Source organism: Dasypus novemcinctus, chromosome 1 (genome assembly GCF_030445035.2).
Source record: "Dasypus novemcinctus isolate mDasNov1 chromosome 1, mDasNov1.1.hap2, whole genome shotgun sequence".
NCBI classification, from domain to species: Eukaryota; Metazoa; Chordata; class Mammalia; order Cingulata; family Dasypodidae; genus Dasypus; species Dasypus novemcinctus.
The window spans coordinates 42,129,819-42,156,509 of NC_080673.1; the positions used below are offsets into that span (position 1 = coordinate 42,129,819).

The window sequence follows — 26,691 nt, forward strand, 5'->3', positions numbered from 1 at the left end:
AAGAGAACGTGGAATTGGGGCAGAGGTAGGATGAGGCAGAAAAGGGTGGTCTTTCCATCTGCCAGTTTTCAGTTCAGGGTTTATACTTTGTAATAGCAGAAAACCAAACAATTCCAACTGACCAGTATACTTTCCTACCTCACAATTATGTTTGTGCTGAGGGTCGGGTAGTAGAACCCTGGAATGGGGAGATTTTGTGGGTGTTTTACATAGTCCTTAGCCCTTGGTTGCTGTGCTCAGGATACATCGCTGACTTTTTGAGGCCGAAGTCGTCGGGGATGACTGCCATCTGCTTCCCTGGAGTCTGTCTGAGTGCGCTGTTAGAGACAGCCTGGGCTAGACAAGTCATTTCTGTGAATATGGTGTTTCTTATGTAACGTTTCTTGGGGTAGTTTTTATGAATCTTGGAACATTTGCAGATAGAAAATAGCTTGTTTCCAACCTACAAAACCTCACCGAGACTTCTGTTTGCCAGGCGCCCAGAGATCACCATTGTGGCAGCAGAGCCGCTGAGGCCAGCCTCGTGGTTCCCCGGAGCCCCAGCCCCTGGATTGGGATTTCCCCCGTCTTCTTCAGCAGGCCCTTGGAGGCCCAGTGAGCTGGTTCCTGCTGAGGTGAATAAACATCCCAGGATCTCTTTAAATTTTATTTTTAAAGCAAAATAAAAAAATGGAGCAATGAACTGTCGACACCTTGGCTACTTGCCCATAGCTTGTCTAAAATCTCAATTCTTTACTTTGCAGCTCCCACCATCTTATGAGCAAGTCATAAAAGAAATCAACCAAGTTCAAGTTAATTCCACAAATAATAATAATGCTGCTGCCACTCCCAGACATACTATTACTTCTGCAACTCAGACTGACTTTTCAGAAGAAATAGACAACCATCTGCCTCAAAGTAATGCAAATAATTTGTTCTTCCTAATTTTGACTTACGTCTAGGGAAGTAATCAGTAGGCTTCCAGCCTTTAACACAATTTGCAGTTTGTGCATAGTTCATGGAGCTCTGCTTCCCAGTCAGTGTGATCACTATGTGCTTCCTTTGTTTGGGTGTGCCATGGTTATTATAATAAACCCTTCCACCAAGTCATAGCCCTGATCCAGGAGCTCACCCTCACTCATACCACGAAAACGTCATCTGTTTAGCTCATGGTGGATATTACTACTGATGTTCTTTATTCTCATTGGGAAGGATGTTAGATTTAGCAACTTAAACTTAATAAAATGCCAATAATGATTGTCCTATTAGACTTTAAAAAACGTAGTGTTAAGGCAACAGCGATGGGAGTTGCTTTGGAAAAGTAAAGCAAGAAATTTTGGAGTTTTGACAGACAGAGAGGATTGGTTCACATGATAAATCTAGTGAGAATCAAGAATTTAATGGTGTTTAAAAGTATTACAGGCGGCGGACTTGGCCCAGTGGTTAGGGCATCCGTCTACCACATGGGAGGTCTGCGGTTCAAACCCCAGACCTCCTTGACCCGTATGGAGCTGGCCCATGCGCAGTGCTGATGTGCACAAGGAGTGCCCTGCCACACAGGGCTGTCCCCCGCATAGGGGAGCCCCAAGCACAAGGAGTGCACCCTGTAAGGAGAGCCACCCAGTGCAAAAGAAAGTGCAGCCTGCCGAATGGCGCCGCACACATGGAGAGCTGACACAACAAGATGACGCAACAAAAAGAAACAGATTCCCGTGCCGCTGACAACAACAGAAGCAGATGAAGACGCAGCAAATAGACACAGAGAACAGACAACCGGGGTGGGGGAGAAGGGGAGAGAAATAAAATCTTTAAAAAAAAAAAAAAAGTATTATGGAATGAATATTTTGTTATCTGAGCAAAGATAACTGGAAGAACACCCCTGCAGGAAACTGAATATAAACATTTCCCCAGTAGTTTTGGGATTACTTTTTACTAATTAAGGAAATCAAAATCTTCTGTATGTTTGGGTTTTGTTTTTTATAAAAAAACAAAAAACAAAAACCTGCAAATCTTCTAATTTTTGTTTTCTTTTCAATTATAACATTGCTCTTCTTTTTGTTTTGGTCTTGGCAGCACTACAGGCGCCTCTCAAGCCTCTTCAGCCTTCCCCAGCGGTCTCCCCTGGTGATCCTCCAGCAAACGTGGCACCATTAATTGTCTTTGATGTTTCTGAAGAACAAAATAGTTCTGAAAACCCCAGTGCTACAAGATGTCCAGTGCCAAGGCCAAGATCAAAAAGCAACCTCAGACCAATAGCCAGAGATACTCACATTAAAGAACAGAGACACCAGCACATTAGCCCAGCAGCCACGGAAGAAGAATCGTCCCCGAGCCGGCCCCCGTCTCTGCCAGACGACACCAGCGACGTGGACGGTCAGGCCGCCATGAACATTATGAACACAGAACGAAGCCAAGATAGTATTGTTTCAAGGATCAAGGCATTCGAGGGACAGACAAGTGCAGAAACCAAGGGACTGCCCAAGAAGCCGGAAATTGCTCCCCGCACACTCCCCCCAAGGCCTGTTGTTTCCTCAGGGAAACCCTCCGTGGCTCCCAAACCAGCTGCTAACAGAGCTTCTGGAGAATGGGACTCCTGGACTGACAGACTCCAGGCAGCCCCCAGGGAAGGGCTCACCCCATGCCCTCCACCTCAAGAAGCGGGGGGCGTCCCAGTAACCAAACCGGAATTGCCAAAGAAACCAAACCCTGGCCTTATGCGAAGTGTTAGTCATGAGCTTCCAGGAGGAGGGCCCACAGCTGAGGGCCCTGGTGGTGGGAAGAAAGTCCCAACTCCTGCCCCACGCCCTTTGCCCCCCAAGAAGTCAGTGTCTTCAGAAAACCCCACTTGCCCTTCAACTTTGCTGAAGCCGCTCACGGTTCCTCCCCGACTCTCGGTGGCATCACAAGCCAAAGCCTTCAGGTCGTTGGGAGAAGGGCCCCCAGCCAACCCCCGGGTTCCAGTTCTGCAAAGCCAGCCCCCCGGGGAGGTCGACCTCATCAGCTTTGATGACGACGTTCTACCCACCCCTTCTGGGAACCTGGCTGAAGAATTTATCGGTTCAGAGATAGTTCTGGGTGAGTAAAACTCAGAAGTGGGAGGGAACCTAAACTCATCATCGGTTACTTTAAATACTTGCTTACTTGTTGTTTTGGTTTTCAGTACATAAGTTATTGCGGGGGGGGGGTGTATAGAGTCAGAGACAAATAGGGAGGGACAGAGACAGATGCTGAAACGTGGAACTGGATGTTGGAGGATGGAGACAGAGGGAGAGGAAAACATGAAGTGGGGGAGATGGAAACAGAGAAACAAGGAGGTAGTAGGCACAGTGACAGAATTCTTACAGAAATGCTCCATGTGGCAATTTGTGCTTGATTCATTGTTTACCATTATATGAGCCAGGGATAAGCAGGCTGGGGCCTGGACTAAGCTCAGTGTGGAGCTAGCTCCCCTTACAGAGGCAGGTGTAGCTTCAGGCTTCACATTGAAAGGATCCAGGGTGGTTGGGATGTGGCACGAGGAGAAGGCACAGGGAAGATGCTCATAAGTGGGACGTCATACAGTGATCCCAGACAGGCGCCATAGATTGAACAGGCCCCACCTGGGAACCCGGGTGGGGGCCAGTCCCTGGGCAGGGCTCTGGCAAGGCATGCCCACAGGGAGGACCTGGCCAGACGTTACTTCCCCACCCCATGATCTTCATGGAGTGTCTTCCTTGGGAATGCAAAGTTTTATAAATAAAATATAACCGTGGTAGGTTTGCTGCCAAGATCAAGACAATTAAATTTCCCAAAAAGCAGGGAGGATGTTTTCTTTCCTTGCACTGTTCAGGTGGAGAGTGTGATAGTAAAGCTGATCTGCTGTCAATGATGAGATTCCTTTTACTACTGTTTGCTTTTTTGGATGGAATATGTGAACGTATAAGCTTAGTAGTATTTTCAAGAGGTTAACTGCCATCTTATATATATTTAACATGGGTCAAAATGTAACTAGATCTGTTATTTCAAAACCAAATTTTGCACAGCACAAATGTGTTGTACATGATAAAAAGCTATTTATTAAATATCGTGTGCACAACATTGTAACTGGCTATATAGCTTACAAGCTGCCTTTAAAGGGTGGAAGGAAAAACACTAGCATATATTGGGCTTCTATGGTGCTCCAAGCCCTCTGCCAGATGCTCAGGCATATGTTGTCTCATTTAGTACTTGCAGTAATCCTCGGCAATATTATCATCAGCCCCAGTTTGCAGGTCAAGAGAGTGAAACTGAAAGAGATCAGTGTCATGAAGCTAACAATTTCCAAGCCAGAATTCCATCCCAGTCTTTTTATTCCAAAGTCTCATTTATTTTTCACTTTATCATGTTGCCACCCAACATTTTTGTGAACTCTTAAACCAGGCAGCACTTCAAAAACTTTTTAAGTCTCAGTGGACTTGCTTTTCTTCTTTAAACTTTTTCAGTGTTGAAAGGTTCACGGTAGAACTGAGAGCTCAGAATAAATCCAGTAGCAGCAAGTTAAGGGGTGGCAAAAGTACAGGCCAAAAAATCACCTATGTAGAACCTGTTAGTTTCTGTGGGGATGACAACTTGGTTAATAATTGCTGGAGATTTATTCTGTGTCATCAAGCATGTAATTACAGTCATTTTCAAAAAGGAAGGTCAACAGTATACCTTCAGTGTGAATACAGTTTCATGCTTCGTACTCAGCCTTTTCTGTTTCCTGATTTCTGCCACCTCATGTCACAACATTTAATTATTGGGAGAATCTTTAAGCAAAATATGTAATTTCTTTGCCCTACCTGACTTTAATTGTTGCTCTTGACTGTAGAATCAACTGAACACCTTATCTTTCTAAACCTGCTTCTATATTCTGTCCCTCACTTGGTGACACCACCGCAGACCCTAGAGTCTCTAGAGAAAGCTGGAGAGCATCCTTGGGGCCTCCCACCGCATCACAGTGATCCCAAAGTCCTCCCACTGGGTCATATCGGGACTAGCTGCTGCTTGCTCTTGTAGTTGGACGGGTCATTTATTTGCTTTGTGACCTTGGGCAATTTACTTAAGCTCGAGGTACCTGTTTCTTCATCTCTAAAACATGATAAAACTCCTCACAGAGTTATTGCAAGGATTAAATGTAGTGAGGCGGGAAGGCCCTTTCACATTGTCTGAAACACGGTAAGTGCTCATTAAATAGTAATTATTGTTACTTCTTGCCCTTCACATCCAATTAGTTACCGACTCCTGCTGGTTTTACCTACTGAATAGTTCTTGAATCTCTTCTCTCCATCCCTCCTGCTACTTACTGGCCCCACTTGAGGCCTTTGTCATCTCTTGCCCAGATCACTGCAGTGACCTCCTAAATTGAGCTCCTGCTTCTGCCTCAGATCCGTCGTCCTTCATACTGTGGCCACCCGACAGATTTTTCTGGAATGCACCCTGGACTTTGTTGCTCCTTCAGTCATTCCCTCTAGGGGCTTGCCAGGTCCCCTCTGAAATGCTCTACATGGGAGAATTTTGTTTATTGATGTGTTTGGGGGCTTTTTGACTTTTGATGGTATACCCGTAGCGTTCTATTGTAGTCGCTCTGAAACGTTGCCTAAGCATCTAGGCATCAGCCAGAAACAGAGAGAGGAACTCACAGGCATGTCTTCCCTCCCAAATAAAGAAAATCTAATAAAACAGTGTTCATAAAATGAAGTTGCCTTATTAATCTCAGGAAATAGAGATCAGGAAATACCGAAGCTATGAAAACATTGTAAAGATTAGAAAAATTATTAAAGGAAAACTCATAAAACAGGCAATTTAATACTGGATTCATTTCTTGAGTAGAATGCCTTCCAGGTTAATGTAATGAAGCTGAGAAGTATTAGCAAGTCATCTTCACACCTTTACAAATCATGCCCGCCCACTTGTCCAGGAAAAAAAAAAAAAGCGGACTGCTTCTGCCGTCAGCCCCATTCCCCAGAATAATAGTTTAGCAGCTCATTTCTGCTGTTAACAGAACTCAAGGGAAAGAAATGACAGAAAAGCAAGCCAGGGATAGTGAAACTAATTATGATGACAAGGATATTATCAGAGACAGGTAATGGGCAGAAAACTCTTTATCATCAGTGTTTTTCTCTCCCTGGTAATGAAGACCTGTGCGAATAGAGGTGTAAAGAGGCCTGTTTGTTTGACAGCAGGTGTAGAATAACTGGTGTTGGTGTGAGATGCTGGAAGGAGGACCGACTAAACCCTGCAAATGAAGATAGAGAAAAATGCCATTGACTTTCCTTAGATTTGGATAGGAGAGTCTTCTCCTACTCTGTTTTTTTCTGTGGAAGCAAAAGCAAACAGGCTGTGATAGAGGGAACTATGGCAGCGAGATCCTGAACTGTTTCTGGGTCACAGACCCCTTTGAGAATCTGATGCATCTCCCCTGAAGATAGCACTGGGGTGCATACATTTGTGCAAATTCAAAATATAATTTCTGGAGCTTCAGGGACCCACTCTTGGGCCCTAGATTAAGGATTCCTATTATAGGATATTGGAATAACCTTAAATGGACTGCTTAAATAAATTATATTCCTTCCATTCAATGGAGTTTTGTATGGTAATTTAAAAAGGAGGCAGATACAATATCTCCTACTATGGACCAACCTCCTAGAAAGGATTGGGTGAAAATGCAAGATACAGAGTATTATTCAGAGTCTTTGAGCTGCTGTTTTTGTTAAAAGCTCACATACAATTACACAAATATACAGTGTCTGTGGAAAGATGTACACGTTGTCTTTTGTGAGGAGACTGGGTAGGCAGGAGAGGGTGAGGAAACCTGGGTTTCACTATATACCTTTTGATCCCTTTTGAATTTCAGACCATGTGCAAGTATTACCTTTTACAAAATAATGAATAAGTAATCTTTTAGCTGAGCATAAGCAGAATTAGGCTAAAAGAAACCGGGAGAGTTAGCTCTTGTGGTCTGTGCAACAGAAAGTTGCCTCTTCCATTGATACTCAGCATTGTGATGACTAGAAATTTTAAAAAATATAAAATAATTAGTGATTTTACAAAGTTACATTATTCAGGATTATAAAATAGAAGCTAATGATTATCAACCAAATGTGTATAAATGAGACAAATTCAAAAACATCTGCATTATTTCCTATTAAGTAGAATCTCTGAGGAATGGTATCAAAAATTTTATGGCCATTATTGCCTTGAAAAACAACGGAAGAGACAAGAATTTTCTTTTTTTGCCCCTTGTTTTTAAGTAGTTTTGGTTTTGGTTTGTTTGGTGGGGCTATAATTTTTGCTCAATCTTGTTACTTTTCTCTTATGATTGAATGTATTTTATTGGATTTTCTTTCAGTCACAAAAGTAGCACATATTCATTGTAACAAGTCAAACAATACAGAGATTTAGTAAAGAAGAAGAAAAAAGAAAAAGTTAATCTCCCTCCAGTCCATCCAAATCCCCACAGTAACCAGTGAACAATGCTGAGTTTAGCTTTCTGTACCTTTGCACATGCTAAACCAAAGCTTTCAAACATATACATTTACATAGACCTTTTCCCTACTTTTTACCAAAAAAAAAAAGATGTTATCATAGTAAGCCCATTACTGAGCAGTGTACGTTTTTCCTTTAACAATATTTTTATGGACTTTTCTTCAGGGTAGGAGGTCTAAAACTCATCCATTGTTTCTTCATAACTGCCTAATCTTCCCAACTACAAGTGTAGCACAATTGAGTTGTTTCCCCTATTGATGAACATTCAGGTTGTTCCATTTGTTTTTATTTACAATTCTGGGTTTTGCCACTACAAAAAAAAAAAAAAAAAAAAAAGCAGTAATAAGCATTCTCTGCCTGCAAGTGTTTTAACTAAGTCTCCAAAAGTGGGATGATTGGGTCAAAGGTTATGAACCTTTTAAACATTAACTGTTACCTCTTATCTAGTGTCCAGCCTGGCACTGCCTAAAATGGAGTTCCCAGACAGGTGCTATCCTTGCATTATATGTTGTCCACTTTTCATTTCTGTTGGAACAAAACATCCTTTCATGAAAAGACATAAGAAATGAACTTCATGCTGTGTAGCCAGAGAGGTTTGAACACCACAAGCAAGATGAAAAGCAGGCCCCTGGCTCCACCTTCTCACTGAAGTCATGCCGTTTGTCCTCCCACAAATCTGCCCTCCTCGTGTGGATTACAGCCCGTGACACTGTGCAGACGGAGAAGCAGGTGCAGCGTTCATGTGCCTCAGTGAGCACAGCTGGAGTAGATAATTAAACAAACCCACTCCTGCCAAACAGCCCACAGTGGCTTAACACTAAGACTTCCTCACTTCCCTGTATCGAGAAAGAACTTTTTTTCCAGAGACATGTAGAATAATTATTCATGATGTGAATGCAAATTATTAAAGACCAACTAGTGGTATTGTCTTAGTTTGCCAGGGCTGCTATGACAGAATACGGCAGATTAGGTGGCTTAAACAACAGAAATGTATTATCTCATGGTTCTGGAGGCTACAAGTCCCAAATCAAAGTGATGACAGGGCCGTGCCTCTTCGTAGTGGGGAGACTCTCTTCCATGCCTGCCCACTGGCTTCTGGCGGGTATCTGGCAATCCATGATGTTCTCCGGCTTGTGGCATAACGCACTGTCTGCCTCGCTTGCGTGGCCTTCTCTCTGTTTCTGTCTCTTACTGACTACCCAGATTCCCTCCGCTTATGAGGACACCAGTCTTGCTGGATTAGGGCTTCCCTAATCCAGTTTGGCCTCATAGTGACAAATAACATCTTCAGAGATCCTGTTTACGAATAAATTCAGTGATAGGACCAGCAGTTAGGATTTGAACGTATCTTGTTGGGGGACGCAGTTCAATCTACAGCAGGTGTTAAAACTAAAAGACCGGTGACACGTCTGAGCAGCTGTGACTGGCAGGGTGTGGGAGTGCGGTGAAACTGGCCAGTCAGGATGGGCAGGCCCAGGGTCGAGGCGGTACCTTCAGCCTCCACCCTGATCGTCAAAGCCCAGAGACAGAAGAAGCGGGAAAACCTTACACACAATGGACATAACACTGTCGATGAGATTGCCACCATCGCCAACAGAGGCGGCACCCATCTTGAGCCACAGAACTCTCTGGAACCATTGGAAGAGGTTCTGGGGACTGCCCAGCCTGGCAGTGTTGATGGTTGTCACCCTCATGACAGCAGAGGTGACACCAGCAGTGGTGCAGGGGGAAGCCCAGGTGGTGAAGAACTACAGAGGGAAGTGTTTAAATAAAGGATCACTTAACCACCAAGAAAAGTAAATAAAAATATGAAAGAGCATAGGAGAAAAGAGTAGCAGGATCTTGTAGGTAGGACACTTGATATTTAAGTAATCTGTATGCCACTTTGAGTAAAATCCTTCTGTTTTTTGTTTGTTTTTAGCTTTTAATGATGGGGCCACCTTTAACACAGTAGGTGATGCCTGCCCAAACTGCATGCAGGATTCGGGCCGGCTCTTCTGAGGCCGCCCTGCACAGCAGGCACGTTTCAGACGACCCCCCCTGCCCGGCCCCTCCAAGCCGGTGACTGGCCATTCTCCTCTTCCCTGCCCCCCTGTCTGTGCCTCCACTCCTGGAATCAGAGGGAAAGTGTCGTGGTGTAGTTTCCAGAACTTAGTATGCACCAGGAAACCATTTAAGTCATCCCAGGCTCAAGATTTTCTTCCTGCTCTGCACCTCTCTAAAAACATCATCAACTAAAAGCCAGTGCCAGTGCCCAACAGGTAACAGGTACCAAATGCAGCTGATAGTGTAGAAATGCCACTTGGAAGATAGAACACGGGGAACAATTTTCGCCTTAGTCCTTTTCTTGAATTTTTGGTCCTTTTCTCAGGAGAAAACAGCCCTGAGAATGGGCTGTGGTGGCCCAATAGGGCAGGGCTCAAGTCTCTACAGTGGCACAGAAAAGAAGGCTTAACAGTCCGTGGAGGTCACTGGACTCCTAAGAGGGCCACAGAAGCAGGTGAGGCAAGGGCAGTGAGGGAAGGATGAAGAAGAAAGGTGCACAGAAGGAAAGACACCATGTTTTCATGTTTGGATAAAATGTATGTTACAGTTACATGGATCTTCAGATTCTTTCAGTTTAGCTCATATTTTTCATCTGAACCATTTGGGGGAGTTCAGATTAGGTAATTTTTGCAGCTTTTAAACAAGTGCACCTAACCCTTTTATCTGTTGGCACAGCTGTTTCCTAAAGACCAGATGTACCTTATTCAAGTTAGAATACTTAAAATCTAGTCCTTGGAAAGAACAATCAGATGGTATCGTTAATGGAACCTCTCACCCCCTCCCTCACCCTCCAGTTTCTTATTGCAACCTGCCTCCCTTCTGCCCACACCTGAGGTTCCTCACCCTGCTTTGCTTTTTTCTTTTTCCAAAGTACTGCTCACCCTCTAACATACCATTTAATTACCTATTGTATTGTGCCGTCTCCCTCCTGGAATGTCAGCTCTATGAGGGCGGGGATCTTTTTCTAAAATATCTGCATGGTAATACATGAAATATTTATTTAAAAATTTTAAAGGCAGATATAATAAATTTTAGACAATAATTATTGAGAATGGGATTATAGTAGATTTCCTTTTTCTTATATATTTCTTTTTTTAAATATATCTTTTATTTCTTATATATTTCCTATTTCTATTTTTTTACAGCAAATCTTTCGAAATAAAAAATAATCGCTATAACAGACAAGGTTTCCATGGAGGAAAAACATTTTTTTCTCAGTAACCTAATAATTATTTTTGCTAGTGTGAAATCTGGGGACCTTTCTGAGGCAGTAGATAAAAAGATTAAACTAGAATTGATTGTATTTTACTTTCGTGCCTCCTGACCTAGCACAGTTACTGGCACATGATAGATATAAATTCCAGAGCGAGTGAGGGGACGAGGACAGCGGCAGGGTGTATGACCGTGGGTTGGCTGAGCGCTGGGTGAAAGGGAGGGGGATGTAGTAGGGAGTGGAAAGGCCTTCTTAGCCTTGGCTCAGCTCTTCACATATCCTGCAGAGAGCTGGTCAGCAAAAGGTGCTTATTGAACTGAAGCTCATAACACAGGCAGGACATGAATGCTGTTCATCATCGGAGCTGTGGAGTACATTGTTTTATAGGCAGAATTTCCCCACAGGCAGGATCCATAGAGCAGGGGCAGAATTACAGCATATATGCATTCTGCCTCTTGCTGAATAAAAGGCAGAGGTGGCCTCATGGGACCCTGTATGCTGTCTGGAGCATCGAGGATATAACATTTTATCTCATTTTTGCTCATCTATTAGTTTTCCCATCTCTTTTTTAAAATTTGTGGTCATTTTGCTAAACTAGGGCATTTGTTTAACATACTTGCTCTGAGCACATACTGTCCATTTAAAATAAATCCTTTAAAATGGAAATATTCCAAGTTATGTATCATTACCCCAAAATTAAGTGTTTGAAGGTAGGTGTCTTACTTTGTTTCTGGAATAAAAATGTTTTTCAATTTTCATGTTATTGAAATGTAGTTTTACCAGACTACTTCTATTTGTTTCCTAGCTGCTAAAACAAGTACCATACAGTGGGTTGGCTAAACAGTGGGAATTTATTGGCTCGCAGTTTTGAAGCTAGAAGTCTGGTTTCAGCAAGGTGGTGCTTCCTCCCCAAAGCCTGTGGCATTCTGGGGTTGGCTGCTCACGATCCTTGATCATCTTTTCTTCTGGGTTCCATTGACTTCTAGCTTCTGGTTGCCCCCGTGACTTCTTCCTGTGTCCTGCCTCCTTTGCTTGTAAGGACCTCAGTCATAGTGGAGGAAGGCCACACCTTAACTGATAGCGTCTTCAGAGGTTCTGTTTACAAATAGGTTCACCCCCACAGGACCAGGAATTGGGATTTGAACATGCCATTTGAGGGGGACTTGATTCATCCCCCAAACACTGCTAAATCCAAGACTCTGATGAGCACCTGTCCTGTTCAGGAAAGATGCTGGCTAGGATGAGAGATGATGAGGGCCATTGCTGAGTTCCTGGGGGTATGTACTCTAGTACAGGCACAACAGGTGCAGGACAGAAGGGAATCCTTCCTTCCTGGGACACCTGGGAAGTTTCACAGTGAGGGAAGATTGGCTCCTTCCTTCATTTGCCCTTCATTTTCAGGGGGACATTTATGAAATGATTACACTCCCATGAAAGATAGCTTCTCCATAATTCAGTATCATCCTGAATCTCACCAGAGAGGAAGAAAAGCCTTATGAATTATTTACAGAGCACTAAGTTATTTCCTTTCATGAGCTTCAACTTTGTTTTTGTCTTTGCAAACTGAGATTTTGTTTATCCATGAATAGTTTCCCCTGGGGCGTGAAAAATATGACTCTTTAATTATGAATGAGTTTTTTTGTTTGAGTCCGTGTTAACTAAAACATGCAAAATAAACTGTGTTTTTCATTAGATCCCTTTCAGCTCCCCACAAAAACAGAACCAACAAAAGAAAGAGCAGTTCAACCAGCACCCAGCAGGAAGCCCACTGTGATTCGAATTCCAGCCAAACCAGGAAAATGTAAGCACTTCTCTGCTTTCTTTTTTTTTTACTTTCCAAGAGCCTAGGAAAAATATATGCTAATTTATCAATGTCTCCTTTTGAAATTATGTGTAATCTGTTTATTATTATTCATAGTCATAGACATTTAAAAACAAGTTTTTTTCACAGTACTTTAAAGAATTAGTACAGTAAATTTGGATTTCATTTCCCTTTAATGTTATTAGGCAGAGAGAAAAGAGGGAGACTAAAACTCAGAACAACTGTAGTATCCCATGTTAGTACTGCTGACAAAGATTTGGTGGGTAAGTAATTGAAATTAGTAGCAAATAAGGATATGTAAGTGTATGAGGAGTATATTTTTTCTAAACTTTCTAATCCAAATATGGTTCTGTGGGCACTGTATAAGGCCAAAAACTAAAAATTTTAAATACATATAAAAGTGTCCTTTTTAAAAAAATGAGTGTAATACTACATTTGGATACACTTCTTTACTTGATTTTTTAATGGTACAATAAATGAAATTTTATATGAGCTTTAATAAGTATTCTCCCCCTCCCCACTTCAAATCTAATATTTATCATAAAGGAGAAGCTGAGAGGGACAGCACCATTTTATTTTAGGCTCCAGAGATTATTAAAACGTGTGTGTGTGTGTTGGGTTCCAGAGCAGTTCAGGCTTTGCTCAGAGTGATCACACAGTTTTCTCCGTAGGTCTCTGGTTTCATTGATAGCTCCAATGTCTTTGATAGCCCAGTGCATCCTTGCCTTTGTCTAACAAGCAGTTCTGCCCACTGCATACCCCTCACAGCAGAGCAAGTATCCCAGTCTTTCACCTCTAGTGTCCTAGGGTAATTTTGCAAACGTACCCTGAAATACCATCATCATCCCTTTATTTTACCATACCACGCTGAAGGAGCGTATTGATTTTGCTCTCATGATGGCTTTATTATTAACTGATGGCTCCCAGCCAGTGTCAGGAAGATTGAACTGAGTTGCCATGAAGAATGAACAGGAAAAAAGGTCAAGTGTACCAAATTTGGGGGGTTTTTGCTTCTCAAGAGGTCACATGGTAGCGTTAGATTAAAGAACTGGTGTATTTTTATTTTATAGAATTATATATCCCACACAGCACAGTAATGGTAGCTTATTGGGTTGTTTGAGATGGTTAGAAGTTCTTTACCTGTTTGCCTTTACCTTGTTGAAAGTATTACGGATTTTAATAAGCATAGTGAGAAATAATGATCTTAGATATTATCAGGTGTTCATATGAGTCTTAAATACAATTTGTACACTTAAATTTATTTTCCTTTTGAGTTGGGGATTCCCCAAGACCACTTCCTGGTTTGATGATTCACTGGGACTCAGCATATAGTTGTGCTGATAACTGTGATATTCTAGCAGAGATACAAAGCAAAATCAGCAAAGGAAAAGTGTGCATGGAGCAAAATCTAGAGGAAACCAGGCTCAAGAGTCCTCTCCTAGAGGAATCACATAGGACACACTTAATTCCTCAAGCGACTTATTACGACATGTGTGAAATGTTGTCAACCAGGGGAGCTCATTAGGGACTCAGTTTCCAGAGTTTTTACTGGGGTCTAGTCGTGTAGGCACCCCCCAGCTTGGCATGTTCCAAAACTCCAGGCTCCCAGAAGTAAACCATGCTGTTTGCTCAGACAGTTCAGGCACCATGAGCCACTCAGCATTTCTGGCACTTGTAGGAACTCCTGAAATCCAAATTCCCAGATGCCAGCCAAGGGCCAAACTTGTAAGTAGGCCTTTCTAAGGATAATTTCTCAAGCCTGCTAGGTTAACTTTTTCTGGACACCTATAACCTGGATTAATAGCCCTGATATCCTCAAAAGGATATGCTGTGGAATCACTTTTAATTATTATGCTAGATGTGAGAGAACTGAAGTGTCAAAACAGTTTTTAGAGAGCTATTTCTATTTAGATTTAAAACCCCTGTTATTCAGAATTTTATTATTATAGTTATTAGGAATGCATCTATTTTTTTTAAGATTTATTTTTTTATTTATTTCTCTCCCCCCTCCCAACCCCCAGGTGACTGTTCTCTGTGTCCATTTTGCTGCGTGTTCTTTTTGTCCACTTCTGTTGTTGTCAGCAGCACGGGAATCTGTGTTTCTCTTTGTTGCGTCATCTTGTTGTGTCAGCTCTCCATGTGTGCGGCGCCATTCTTAGGCAGGCTGCACTTTCTTTCACACTGGGCAGCTCTTCTTATGGGGTGCACTCCTTGAGCGTGGGGCTCCCCTATGCGGGGGACACCCTTGCGTGGCACGGCACTCCTTGCGCGCATCAGCGCAGCACATGGGCCAGCTGCACACATATCCAGGGGGCCCATGTGGTAGACAGACGCCCTAACCACTAGGCCAAGTCCGCTTCCCAGAAATGCATCTTTTGATGTCTCCAGCCTTGGAGAGGACCAGGGAAGAAAGGAGCAGCTTTGTGATGAAAAACTTTTTGCTGTTCTTTTGAAACTTGCCTCTTCCTCTGGCCAGTAATGTCCTTTTCCCAGATATCTGCACGGCCTCCTCCCTCACCATTCCTTCAAAGTTTTTGATTAGATGCCACGTTTTTCAGTATAAGATCTTTCCTAATCACACTATTTAAAATTAGAAGCTCCTACCACCAGACCCCCCCCATCTTCCTCCCACACACCTTATACTTGCTATGCACCTTCATGCCAGGAGTTATCTCCTCTGTACTTTCTTGTACTTTTAAATATTTTTCACAACAATATTATTTCCTAAATGGCTCATTATTTCCTTGTATTCTCTGACTCTGCACCACAGGAAAAGTCTTTAGCATGCAGACTGAATTGGGATGTTCCTTTCGACAGCAGCCCCACCTCTCTCCAAGAATGCCTGCCTGTCTCTAAATTATTGTCTTCCTGATAGTTGGCTCCTGGTATGCCTCCCTTTGAAAGTGTTTTCCTGTCTGTGTGTAAAACAGGAAGTCCTGACAAATCATCCTCTTGTTGTAGGTTTATCTTGTGAAATGGAAGCAGGGGATGTTCATTTGAAAGGAAGAGAAAATTCTTACCTTCTTTCAGTGTCCAAGCCAAACAGTATATAAAAGGCAGATTTAACCTCCATCTGCATGTTATAGTTCTGTCTCCAAGTTATTTTGTACTTGGGTATTTCTTAAATTAGCAATCACTAATTAAATATGGCTATTTTTGTTTTCTTTTTGAAATCAATTGGAGGTGCACTATCATTGAGATAAGGAAGAGTTGAGGTGTAAAGGTATTGCTTGTTATATTGGAGGTAATTAAGTCCTTTAATCTGGAGTTAATGAATTGGAAAATGTATTTGAATATTGAGATGGGGGAAGGTTGAATACGCCACCTATTAAAAGTAGCATGCCTTATTAGAATAAGCACAGGCATTTAGGTTCAAAACCCTGGATTGATATTTGCTAGCATTGAGACCTTGGGCACCTCATTTATTTTTTTTCTTAGCCTCGGTTTCTTCATCTGTAAAATGGGTAAAATATTTAGCACTATTCAATAGAATATTCTATGAAGATGTAAATGTCTATGTGCTGTCAAATATGATAGCTGCTAGCCACACGTGCCTATTGAGCACTTGCAATATGGCTGGTACAACTGAGAAAGTGCAATTTTTATTTTGCTTAATTTTAATTAATTAAAAACTAAGTTTAAATCACCACATGCAGTTATTAACTAATGGACAGTGCAGATCTAGTATATCAATGTTGATTGAAGAAACATGGATAAAGTGCCTAACTTAATGCCTCACCATAGAAGGGTCCCAACAAATGTTAGCTTCTCTTGTAATTTTCAGCATTATTTTCACTCTATAAAGCATTCGGGAAAGTTAACCTATGTTGGCCAACTCAACAGTTCCTTGAGATTTGCTGAGAGCTCTTTCTTCTTTGTTTGGCTATCCATTCTTTGTGTGGATCTTTTATGATAGCTATTTCCCCCAAGCAACCAAACTGCAATCATTTCATCCCCAAAAACCAGAAATTGTTGATGAATTAACTGCTATTTTTCCAGGTTTACGTGAGAATCCACAAAGCCCCCCTCCTCTACCTGCTGAAAAACCCATTGGAAACACTTGCAGCTCAGTATCTGGAAAACTCATTAATGTTGACAGAGGTAGAAACTTGGTAAGTGGTCATTATAGTCTGACTTATGTTGACGACTGAGCTATATGCTAATTTTAAATGCTCAATTGATGTCTAAATTATTTTACTACCTGTCAGATAAAAAAAAAGTTATTACAAACCAATTTCTAAGTCCCATGTACATACTTAATGTGATATTCAATATTTTAAAAATCCCTAAAGAACAAAAGAATTAGGCCAATTCATTGTACTTCATTATAAAGTAATTTGTCCTATGCCAACGTAATGACATTGTCTTAAATGGCACTAATAATGAGTTTATTAAAAATCTCTAAAAACCTTTAATATTTGTGGAAACAAATTTAGTCAAATTGTCAGTTTGTATTTAAAATACCCAATTAGAGGCATAATTTTAAGGTAATTACTATAAGAATTTGTTAATTTGAAATTTAAGGGAAAAATTTTTTTAATTTGAAAAATAGTGCTTTATGGTGTGCTTGTTAACAGATGGTGACCAAAGAGTTATTTAAAACATTTTTAAATTTCAGTCTCAACTTCAGATCCCCATACTGTTTTTTAGGTAATTAAATCATTTACACATTCCTGATTCCCCTATGGCAGATAATCTTTGTCTCAAAAGAAACCAATTCGGCGGCAGACTTGGCCCAGTGGTTAGGGCGTCCGTCTACCACGTGGGAGGTCCGTGGTTCAAACCCCGGGCCTCCTTGACCCGTGTGGAGCTGGCCCATGCACAGTGCTGATGTGCTCAAGGAGTGCCCTGCCATGAAGGGGTGGCCCCCGTGTAGGGGAGCCCCATGTGCAAGGAGTGCACCCCATAAGGAGAGCCACCCAGCGCGAAAGTGCAGCCTGCCCAGGAATGGCGCTGCGCACACGAAGAGCTGACACAACAAGATGATGCAACAAAAAGAAACACAGATTCCCGTGCTGCTGACAACAACAGAAACGGACAAGGAAGACACAGCAAATAGACACAGAGAATAGACAACCAGGGGCGGTGGGGGGGGGGGAGGGGAGAGAGGTAAATAAATAAATAAATAAATAAATAAATAAATAAATAAATAAATCTTTAAAAAAAAAAAAGAAACCAATTCTTAAAGTCTTTGAACCAAATTTTCAATTCACATTTCATAATAGTTTTTTTTCCTCTCCCTTCCCCCCCCACCCCAGTTGTCTGCTCTCTGTGTCCATTCATTGTGTGTTCTTCTCTGACTGCTTCCATCCTTAGCAGCAGCACCGGGAATTTGTTTCTTTCTGTTGCATCATCTTGCTGTGTCAGCTCTCCGTGTGTGCGGCGCCATTCCTGGGCAGGCTGCACTTTCCTTTAAGCTGGGCGGCTCTCCTTACAGGGCGCACTCCTTGCACGTGGGGCTCCCCTTTGCAGGGGACACCCCTGCGTGGCACGGCACTCCTTGCGCGCATCAGCACTGCGCATGGGCCAGCTCCACACGGGTCAAGGAGGGCCCAGGGTTTGAACCGCAGACCTCCCATGTGGTAGGTGGATGCCCTATCCATTGGGCCAAGTCCGCTTCCCTCGTAATAGTTTTATGTTGTAAATTAACTTTACTTATTCAGGCAGGCCTATCTAATTATCTGGTGAAGAGAAATTTCTTTAGACGCATGAAAGTGAATTTGCCAATATCAAGTTAATGAGATTTTCCTGTAAGAGGAATTAAAATTGAGGGATCACTTGCATTTTCAAAGTACTTGGTAATAAATTTTTATTAAAACTGGGTTAAGAAAGCCCAAAAAGAGGATAGTGGGGCTCCTGCCATACTATTGTCGAATAGGAAAATCCCAGAATTCATAGAGAAAAAGTCACTTGAGAAGGTTGCTGGCTTCTATTTTCAAAGGGTTGTAAAAGGGAGTAAGAGGACCAAGAAATACGTATCATTAATTATGATCTTGTAAACTACAAAGCACTAATAAAATTTTAGGTATTATTACATTTGGCATTAAGTAGATCTACAAAGAAAAGAAGTTAGACTAAAAACTAAGCCATCTGTAGAGATAACTATATGCATTGTTTGTGCCTCACATGAAAAACATGAAGGAAATCCCATCCTGTACTGTTTACAAAAAGTTGGGGCTTTCTGCCAGAAAGGACATACTGAGTCTGAAGAAAGGGGAAATGAGGAAATAGACCCACAAGATAATTGATTTGCCTGAAGTCACACATTTGGCTTCCCAGGGCCAGAAAGCCAAATCTACCCCTGAGAAATTCCTTTTGTTTGAGAGTGGCAATTACTGAATACATCTTACACCAGAGACCATAAAGAATATTTCACCAGTCTAGTGACCAATGAGTATAGATACAGTCTTTGCAAACTGTGTCTCCTGACGAGGCACAGAACAAAAACCGTCTACCGTGTCTCCCGCCTTGACTGCCAGGAAGCTTCCCTCTCAGGATAAAATGGCTGCAGTTGGCAGTCGTCGCTGTCTTCACTTAAGCGATGAGGGACTCTGGGGTAAGGAGCTGCTCGAGCTATCTCGTCAGCAGGAGCATATGTCTCTGTGTGCCCATTTGTCCACAGAGTGGACACAAGGCTCCCAAGGCATGCCCCAGGAGGCTGCCAACCACTGCAGGAGGAAAGCTAGCAGACACTGACTGTCTGTGTAAGGAATCAAGAAATGACCTAGAACAAAATCATGATGCAGAAAATTCCTGTTGTTTAAGCCAAAAAGAAGTGACCCAGAAGCTGGCCAGTGAGCATAAGCATGTTCTGTCAGTGGAGAAAAAGGCAGAGGATGATTCTGAATTCAGGGCCTGAGAAATAGTACCAGTTCCTACAGAAAGAAGAGATGAAATATCTGGGGAGGCTGCTCGGTAATTCCAACAGATAAGAGTGTAGTCTCATGAGGAATATCTGGTTTGTTTGTTTTTTTTAAGATACCCTGAAACAGGAAATTATTTTGATATTACATGAGAAATTATTTTGATATTACATGATATTACATGAGGAACTGCTCCAGTGCAGGTAAACAAAAAGATGGCATCTGCAGGGACCATACAAGCTGAAAAGCCAACTTTGCTGGAAAGAAAAAGGCTTATCCCAACATATCAAAAGCAAAAGTTGACGGATGTTAAAACTAGAGTAAAACTACCAAAACTCGGCAGCGGACTTGGCCCAGTGGTTAGGGAGTCTGCCTACCACATGGGAGGTCCACGGTTCAAACCCCGGGCCTCCTTGACCCGTGTGGAGCTGGCCCATGCGCAGTGCTGATGTGCGCAAGGAGTGCCGTGCCACACAGCGGTGTCCCCCGCGTAGGGGAGCCCCACACACAAGGAGTGTGCCCCATAAGGAGAGCTGCCCAGCGTGAAAGAACGTGCAGCCTGCCCAGGAATGGCACCACACACATGGAGAGCTGACACAGCAAGATGACTCAACAAAGAGAAACACAGATGCCCGGGCCGCTGACAATAACAGAAGCGCACAAAGAAGACACAGCAAATAGACACAGAGAACAGACGACTGGGGTGGGTGGGGGGGATAAATATATAAATCCTTAAAAAAAAAAAAAAAAAAAAAGGCCAAAACTCAGCTGCAGAGAAGTTCCAGTCAAGTATGGAATATTGAAGAGAGCAAAGCCCCTAATCAATAATTTTCCAAAGACCCATCAGCAGAACCTGCACTTGAATGCAGACGAAGGCACATATCGAGTCAGTGGCTCCTGCAGGAACCAAGGCTCTGATGTCAGTATTTGAAACACATCAGACACAACACTGCCTTCAGGACGTGCCTAAGCTCCCCGGGGTATTTGAATATACTTTTAAAAAATTTTTTTACTTAAAATGTACTTACTGTAAGAAGTTGGGAGATTTAAAATTTGAAGACTCCTCATGAAAATACCACCACCCAGAGATAACAGCAGCTGTTATGTGGTACAAAGTTGGGGTCATATTATATGTGTTTATTATAGTAAATCATTTATACATCTCTATTTTTAAAACTTTTAATTAAGGTATCTAACAGGTACAGTTTTGAGAAAAGCAATAAGAGGTCCTGACTACCTGCTAGAATTGTTGTGTTTTGGGTTTTTGTTTGTTTGTTTTTTGTTTTTTTTTTTTTTCATTTTAAAGGTGGCCAAAGTTTTAAATGAGTTTTTCAAATATATAGCAATATTTCTTGGGGTGGGAGGGGGAGGGGAATAGGCAGCAGCATGTTTATAAGGCATGGATTATATTCTGGAATATTTCAGGATTTATGAGCTGATGATTTGTCTCACTACATTAGCTGAACTCATTAGTGAAACCCAGTTTTAAGGGCAAGCTTAATTTGTTTTTAAAGATGGGATTTTAAAAAACTGAAACATATTTAAATGAGTGCAGTTATTGGCAATTAATCATTTGGTATTTAAAGAAAAGTGGTAATTACTCAGTATGAATCAAAACCATGGAAATGAGTTTTACCTTGTTTATAAGATGAGAAGAAGGAAAAGAGTCTGAATTAGCTCAAAGATTCCCAAGCTATAGTTAAGCCCCTTTACCAAAATTTAAAAAAAAAAAAAAAAAAGTATAATTTTACAGGGCTAGTATTTTTACCCCTTATGAGGTCTTGGAGAAATATTATTCCTAGGGTATCAGTAGTGGGGGGTTAGAAAGAAAAGGAAAGAAGGAGGCTATCAGAATTTGAAAAATTTAATGAGGACTTCCCCCACCCAAAGAAAACAAAAAAATAGCAGAAGTTTGGGCTCTAAGATCCTTTAACTTCCCACTCAACAGAAATCTCAAAATATTTTCCATGGATTATACTCATTTCCCATTCCTTGGATTTATAATATGTTTGGGAAGCCAATTTAAATCACAATTTGAATGCCCTACCCAAGAGAAATCTTCCTGTTGATGTCTCTACTTCCAGTTTCTCTCATCCTCGTTACATTAAAAATTCCAGCAATCTTCTATTCTTTATATTATCCTCCTTTACTCTTTCCTTCACAACTCTTCTTCCCAACTCATCCAACTCCTTTGCCATAGTGGCACAAGCCTCTCTTCTTTTGTGGGCCTTTTCTGTTCCCACTCACTTGTCTTCCTTTCACACTGTCCCTTAAGCTTATTTCATTTACCTGCTTCCTTCTAGTTCAAAACAAAGTATTAATATAAACCATTCAGTGTTAAGATAAGATCTGACTATTCAAATCAAAAGGAACAAATAACCACTTATATGTTTTGCTTTGTTTTGTTTTGTTTTATTTTGTTTTTGGAGGTACTGGGATTGAACCCAGGACCTCTTACATGGGAAGCAGGTGCTCAAGCACTGAGCCACTCCTGCTCCCCACGCACTTGTTTTTAACCATTATGTATATATATTTTTTAATATGCTTTTTTTCCCCAGAAGATACTTAGATTATATAAATGTTACATAAAAATATAGGGGATTCCCATATGCCCCACTCCCTACCCCTCCCGCATTTTCCACATCAACAGTATCCTTCACTAGCATGGTGTATTTGTTACAACTGATGTACACATTTTGGAGCATTGCCACTAAGCATGGACCATAGTTTACACTATAGTTTAACCATTATATTTTTAAATTAAGGAACGATGCTTATCTTAAGTACTATCCTGGGATGAGTAAAGAACCTATATTTCTTTTATTTTATTTTTTTAATTCCCTGTGGGGCCTGCTTATATTGTTACTGTGTAACCTGTCATGATTAAATAGCATCCTGAATGCCTTCTGAATCCTGTGGGCGTGTAACCATGCCGTGCAGCAGGTGAGGCTGTGAGCCACAACAGGGCTTCTTCCTCTCAGCATTTTCACTTGTATTGGCATGTGGATAATTTAGGTAATGAGTTTAATATTGTTAAGATTAAAAACTCTTAAGCTACTTCCTAAACCTCAGCTTATTTCCATTTATTGGTCCAACCAAAAACCCAATTTCCTCTTGACAAGCTCTTGTTTCAGATGAACCTTACCTAAAAAGCATTCTCCAATCTTGCAGGAACCTGAGCAGGCAGGTCAGACAGGAGGTTCCGTGCGAGGACCCCCCAGGCTGCCGCCAAGGTATGTAAGTGTGGGGAGACCTGAAGACCTCAGTCTCTTTTCTGTCACCACGACTGCGTTCTGACCTTTATACTATTTCTTTTCGAGATATATTAAACTCAGAAATTTACCCAGGCCACTAACCCATAGTCTGTTCCTGAAGGTGGTAGGAGATGTTCCTCTTTCCTTTTAACACAATCCAGACTTTCCAGAGCACAAACATGGATCTGTATTTCTTTTTCCCCAGACAAACAAACAAACAACACCCGCCCCTAAACCTGGAACAGCTCCACTTCTGGAATATCTACACACACATGCACACACACGCTTCCCACTCTGAGAGACCAGCCTGGGATTTGGCATTTCCAAAGGGAGACCGGCCTTGTGAGCTCAGAGCTGATCTGCCCTTCTGAGCTCCAGGGCTGTTTGGACAAAAGGCTGTGATGCTCTCAGGAGTGTTACACCTGGACCTTGTTTTTATCATAGGGATTAAGGAAATAACTGTCAAGTAATAACTGTCGTCATCCATTTCCAGAACTAGCTTGCTTTCTACTAATCTAAATTGCAGTTTTAATAGTAATGCGTATAACATGAATATTAGGGGGTTTTGATGTTCCTTTCCTAATCACGTGCAAGACCCTAGCCCATACAACTTGTATCTTATTATAAGCTCTTCATTGGTAGAAACTGCTTAGTTTCCTAAAGTAGTCATGGTGTGTTTAAGGGCAAATGGGGCCTTAGAGAGCTCATGATAATAAATGCTTGTTTGTCTTGAACTAATGAATCTCTAGTGCAAGGTAAGAGGAAGCTGGAGCATCATGGCATTTCCTCTAATAATACCGTGTTTAATGCAGCAGTCGTTTGCTAGAAAATAACATACCCTGCATGTTTCATGAAATTGTATCCCACTAGCAGAAAGCTGGGTTTGTGTGTGTGTGTGTGTGTGTGTGTGTGTCTGTAAAAAAAAAAGACCCTAATCCCAGTCAAAAGCTGACTCATGGCTTCTGCATCGACTTTCAGGCCTGTAAATGGAAAAGTCGGACCCGCTCGACAGCCTCCTCCCAAGGCAGCCCCTGAGAGACCACCGCCCCCCAGACTTCCTGCAACCAGAGCGTCACATAAAAAACTGTCCTTTAGTCGGTCCTCTTCTGACATGGATCTTCAGAAAAAACAAAGTAACTTGGCATCTGCACTCTCAAAAGCCAAGAGTCAAGTCTTAAGAAATCAGGATCCGGTGCTACCCCCTCGCCCCAAACCAGGGCACCCTCTCTACAGGAAGTACATGGTAAATTTAGGTTGAAACATTTCTGTGGCCAAGAGGTTTATTCTAAAGTGTTTAGAAGATGCCATTGTTCTTTAGAAACAGATGATGGAGCCAGTGTAGAGTTACCGCTCGACCCCAAGAGTAGTTTAGAAAAAAGTAGGCCATAGTAAAACCAGTGTTATTAATGTAAGTTTTCATTATTAGGAGAAATATAGGGAAAGTGAAGAGGGCAGACAGGGATTATAACCTGCTGTCTAGCTTGACCAAACAGGATCTCTGAAAAATTCAGCTCAGTAGATTATAGTAACGGAAGTAAATCTGACAGATATTGTAATTTACTTCTGCTGCCTTGCCACTAGGTAAAATTTTAAATTAAGTAGAAAGTTCTTATTAAGATGGAGGTTTTCCCTCTTTTTCCCTTTTCTTAGCCTAATTACCACAGTCTAGTTACCATTTAGACATTCAAGAGAAGCAATTAATAGTTTCATATTGTTCTACGTTTCCATAATTGATCCAGAAAATCTTTTTACTTTAAATTTAGAGGTTTTTTAAATCCTCCTTAGAAAAGGATGTAGACAAATAAGAAGGAAGTATTATATTCTTAAATATTCATGTTCATTTAAACAAATAAAATTTCAATTGCTAAAACCCAGGGAGCTCTTTGGTATGGATTACTTAAATATAAAAATATTAGCTGGTGTTTTTATTGAGTATTAATTATAAGACACTGTTCTAAGCACTTTATATAGATTAAATAACATTTAATCTACACACCAACTCTGTGATGTAGCTACTATTATTTTCCCCATTGAACACAAAGGAAAATAAGACATAAACTAAGTAATTTGCCCAGGATCACAGAGCCAGCGCATGGTAGGACCTACCCTCTTAGCTATTATGCCATATTATGAAAAGAGTATTACTACTTGTAAAGAGTCTATTTGCTTTGCCATTCCTTGTTAAGAACCTCATGTAGGGGGAACCAGATTTCACTTATGGTGCTAAGCTTAATTGTGTAATAGACATTTGAGGAACTCAAAGAAATTAATAAATTCTAAATGACGGTGCCTCATTATGAAATAATTATCTGAGTCCCTTATATTTCTCATGGCTACCTTACCATTTAATACTAGCCTCAAATGGGCAAGCCACAAGTCAGCCAAAGGGGTACTGATGCAAAATACCAGAAATTGGTTGGTATTTATTTGGGGTAGGCGCTTACAGATACCAGGCCATAAGCATAAGTTACTCCCCTCACCAACGTCTATTATCACGTTTTGGAGCAAGATGGCTGCCAACAGCTGAAAGGGTTCAGGCTTCCTGGGTTCCTCCCTTCCAGGGTCTTGCTTCTTTCTGCGTTCAGGGTTCCTTTCTTCCCAGGGCTTGCTTCTTCCTGGGCTCATGGTTCCTCTCTTCCTGGGGCTGGCTTCTCTTTCCTCTGTGAGCTTACTTCCCAGGGCTCCAGCTTAAGGCTTCAGCATCAAACTCCAACATCAGAAACTCTCAACTCTATCCTTTGCCATGCCTTTTATCTGTGAGTCCCCACCCACCAAGGGGTAGGGACTCAACACCCTAAAGACGTGGCCCAATCAAAGCCCTAATCATAACTTAATCACACCCAGGTATAGACCAGTTTACAAACATAATCCAATATCTATTTTTGGGATTCATAACTTTATCAAACTGCTACACCTAGCTTGAAATTGGGTGCAGTGGGAACCCCAGGCCGCTGACACATGGGGGTAAGCAGCACCACCCTACTCGGCGTTAAGGGTCTCTCCCCTTCACTCTGTGTCTTTACCCCTGGGTGATTCAGGGGCCCCAGCACCTCCTTTTCCTTACTAGAAATAAGCTTGTATGATCCCACTTCCTGGGTTTGCCTTTCACATTGTATTAGCCCTCTGACCTGCACGATCCATTAAAACCAACCATGGCAGCATGCACATGTGAAAAAACCTAAGGTCAGATGCTGCTGAGTGCACCAGGAAGTAGCGGGGGCCAGACACTGGGTCTCTGAAAGACTCTGGGAGAAGAGAGAGTTCAGTGCAAATAGAGGCAGGCAGTCAGATGCTACCCAGAGGGCAGTTTTCAGCCTTCAAAAGGGAACAGCTGAGAACTCTGTGTTAAGGTACCTTGACACTGTAGGAGGCCAGTTACTGAGTAGTTACCTTTCAGGATGCACAGGGGGCTTGGTGGGCTTTGCCCTGTAGAATGGAACTTCCTGGCTGTGGTTGGTAAAGGGGACCTGATGCCACACTGAGGCCTTGTGGTCTGTGGTTCAACCTCACACCCCAAGAGCTTTTTTTTTTTTTTATTTTTCAAGGATTTATGTTATTTACTTATCTTTCCCCACCCCCTTGTTGTTTGCATTTGCTATGTCTGTTCATCTTAGTTATTTCTTTAGGAGGCACCGGGAACCAAACCCAGGACCTCCAATGTGGGAGGGAGGTAATCACTTGAGTCACCTTCATTCCCTGCTTTGTTGTGTCTCTTGTTATGTTTTTCTTCTTGTGTCTCTTGTTGCATCATCTTGTCAAGTCAGCTCACCATTCCTGCCCATCGCGCCAACTCTCTGTCCTGCTCATCCTCTTTAGAAGGCACCAGGAACCTCTGCTCCCTGCTTTTTTGTATCTCTCATTACGTTTTTTTCCTTCTTGTGTCTCTTGTTGCATCTTCTTGTTGTGTCAGCTTGCAGCACCTGCTAATTCTGCCAGCTCACTGTCTTCTTTAGGAGGCACCAGAAACCAAACCATGGACTTCCCGTGTGATAGGCGGGAGCCCAGTTGTTTGAGCCACATCCACTTTCC

General features: G+C 41.9%; 1 protein-coding gene across 9 annotated transcripts in view; it reads left to right on the forward strand.

The window, feature by feature from the left end:
- SH3D19 (SH3 domain containing 19) overlaps nucleotides 1–26,691 on the forward strand; it is a 313,873-nt gene that overhangs the window by 266,867 nt on the left and 20,315 nt on the right. For all 9 annotated transcript variants that reach the window (XM_058282105.1, XM_058282038.2, XM_058282307.2 and 6 more), the window contains 7 exons: nucleotides 476–614; nucleotides 744–897; nucleotides 2,053–3,054; nucleotides 12,417–12,524; nucleotides 16,545–16,657; nucleotides 22,580–22,641; nucleotides 23,641–23,905. In XM_058282105.1, coding sequence (XP_058138088.1) covers nucleotides 476–614; nucleotides 744–897; nucleotides 2,053–3,054; nucleotides 12,417–12,524; nucleotides 16,545–16,657; nucleotides 22,580–22,641; nucleotides 23,641–23,905 — 1,843 coding nt within the window. The remainder of the gene's footprint in view (nucleotides 1–475; nucleotides 615–743; nucleotides 898–2,052; nucleotides 3,055–12,416; nucleotides 12,525–16,544; nucleotides 16,658–22,579; nucleotides 22,642–23,640; nucleotides 23,906–26,691) is intronic.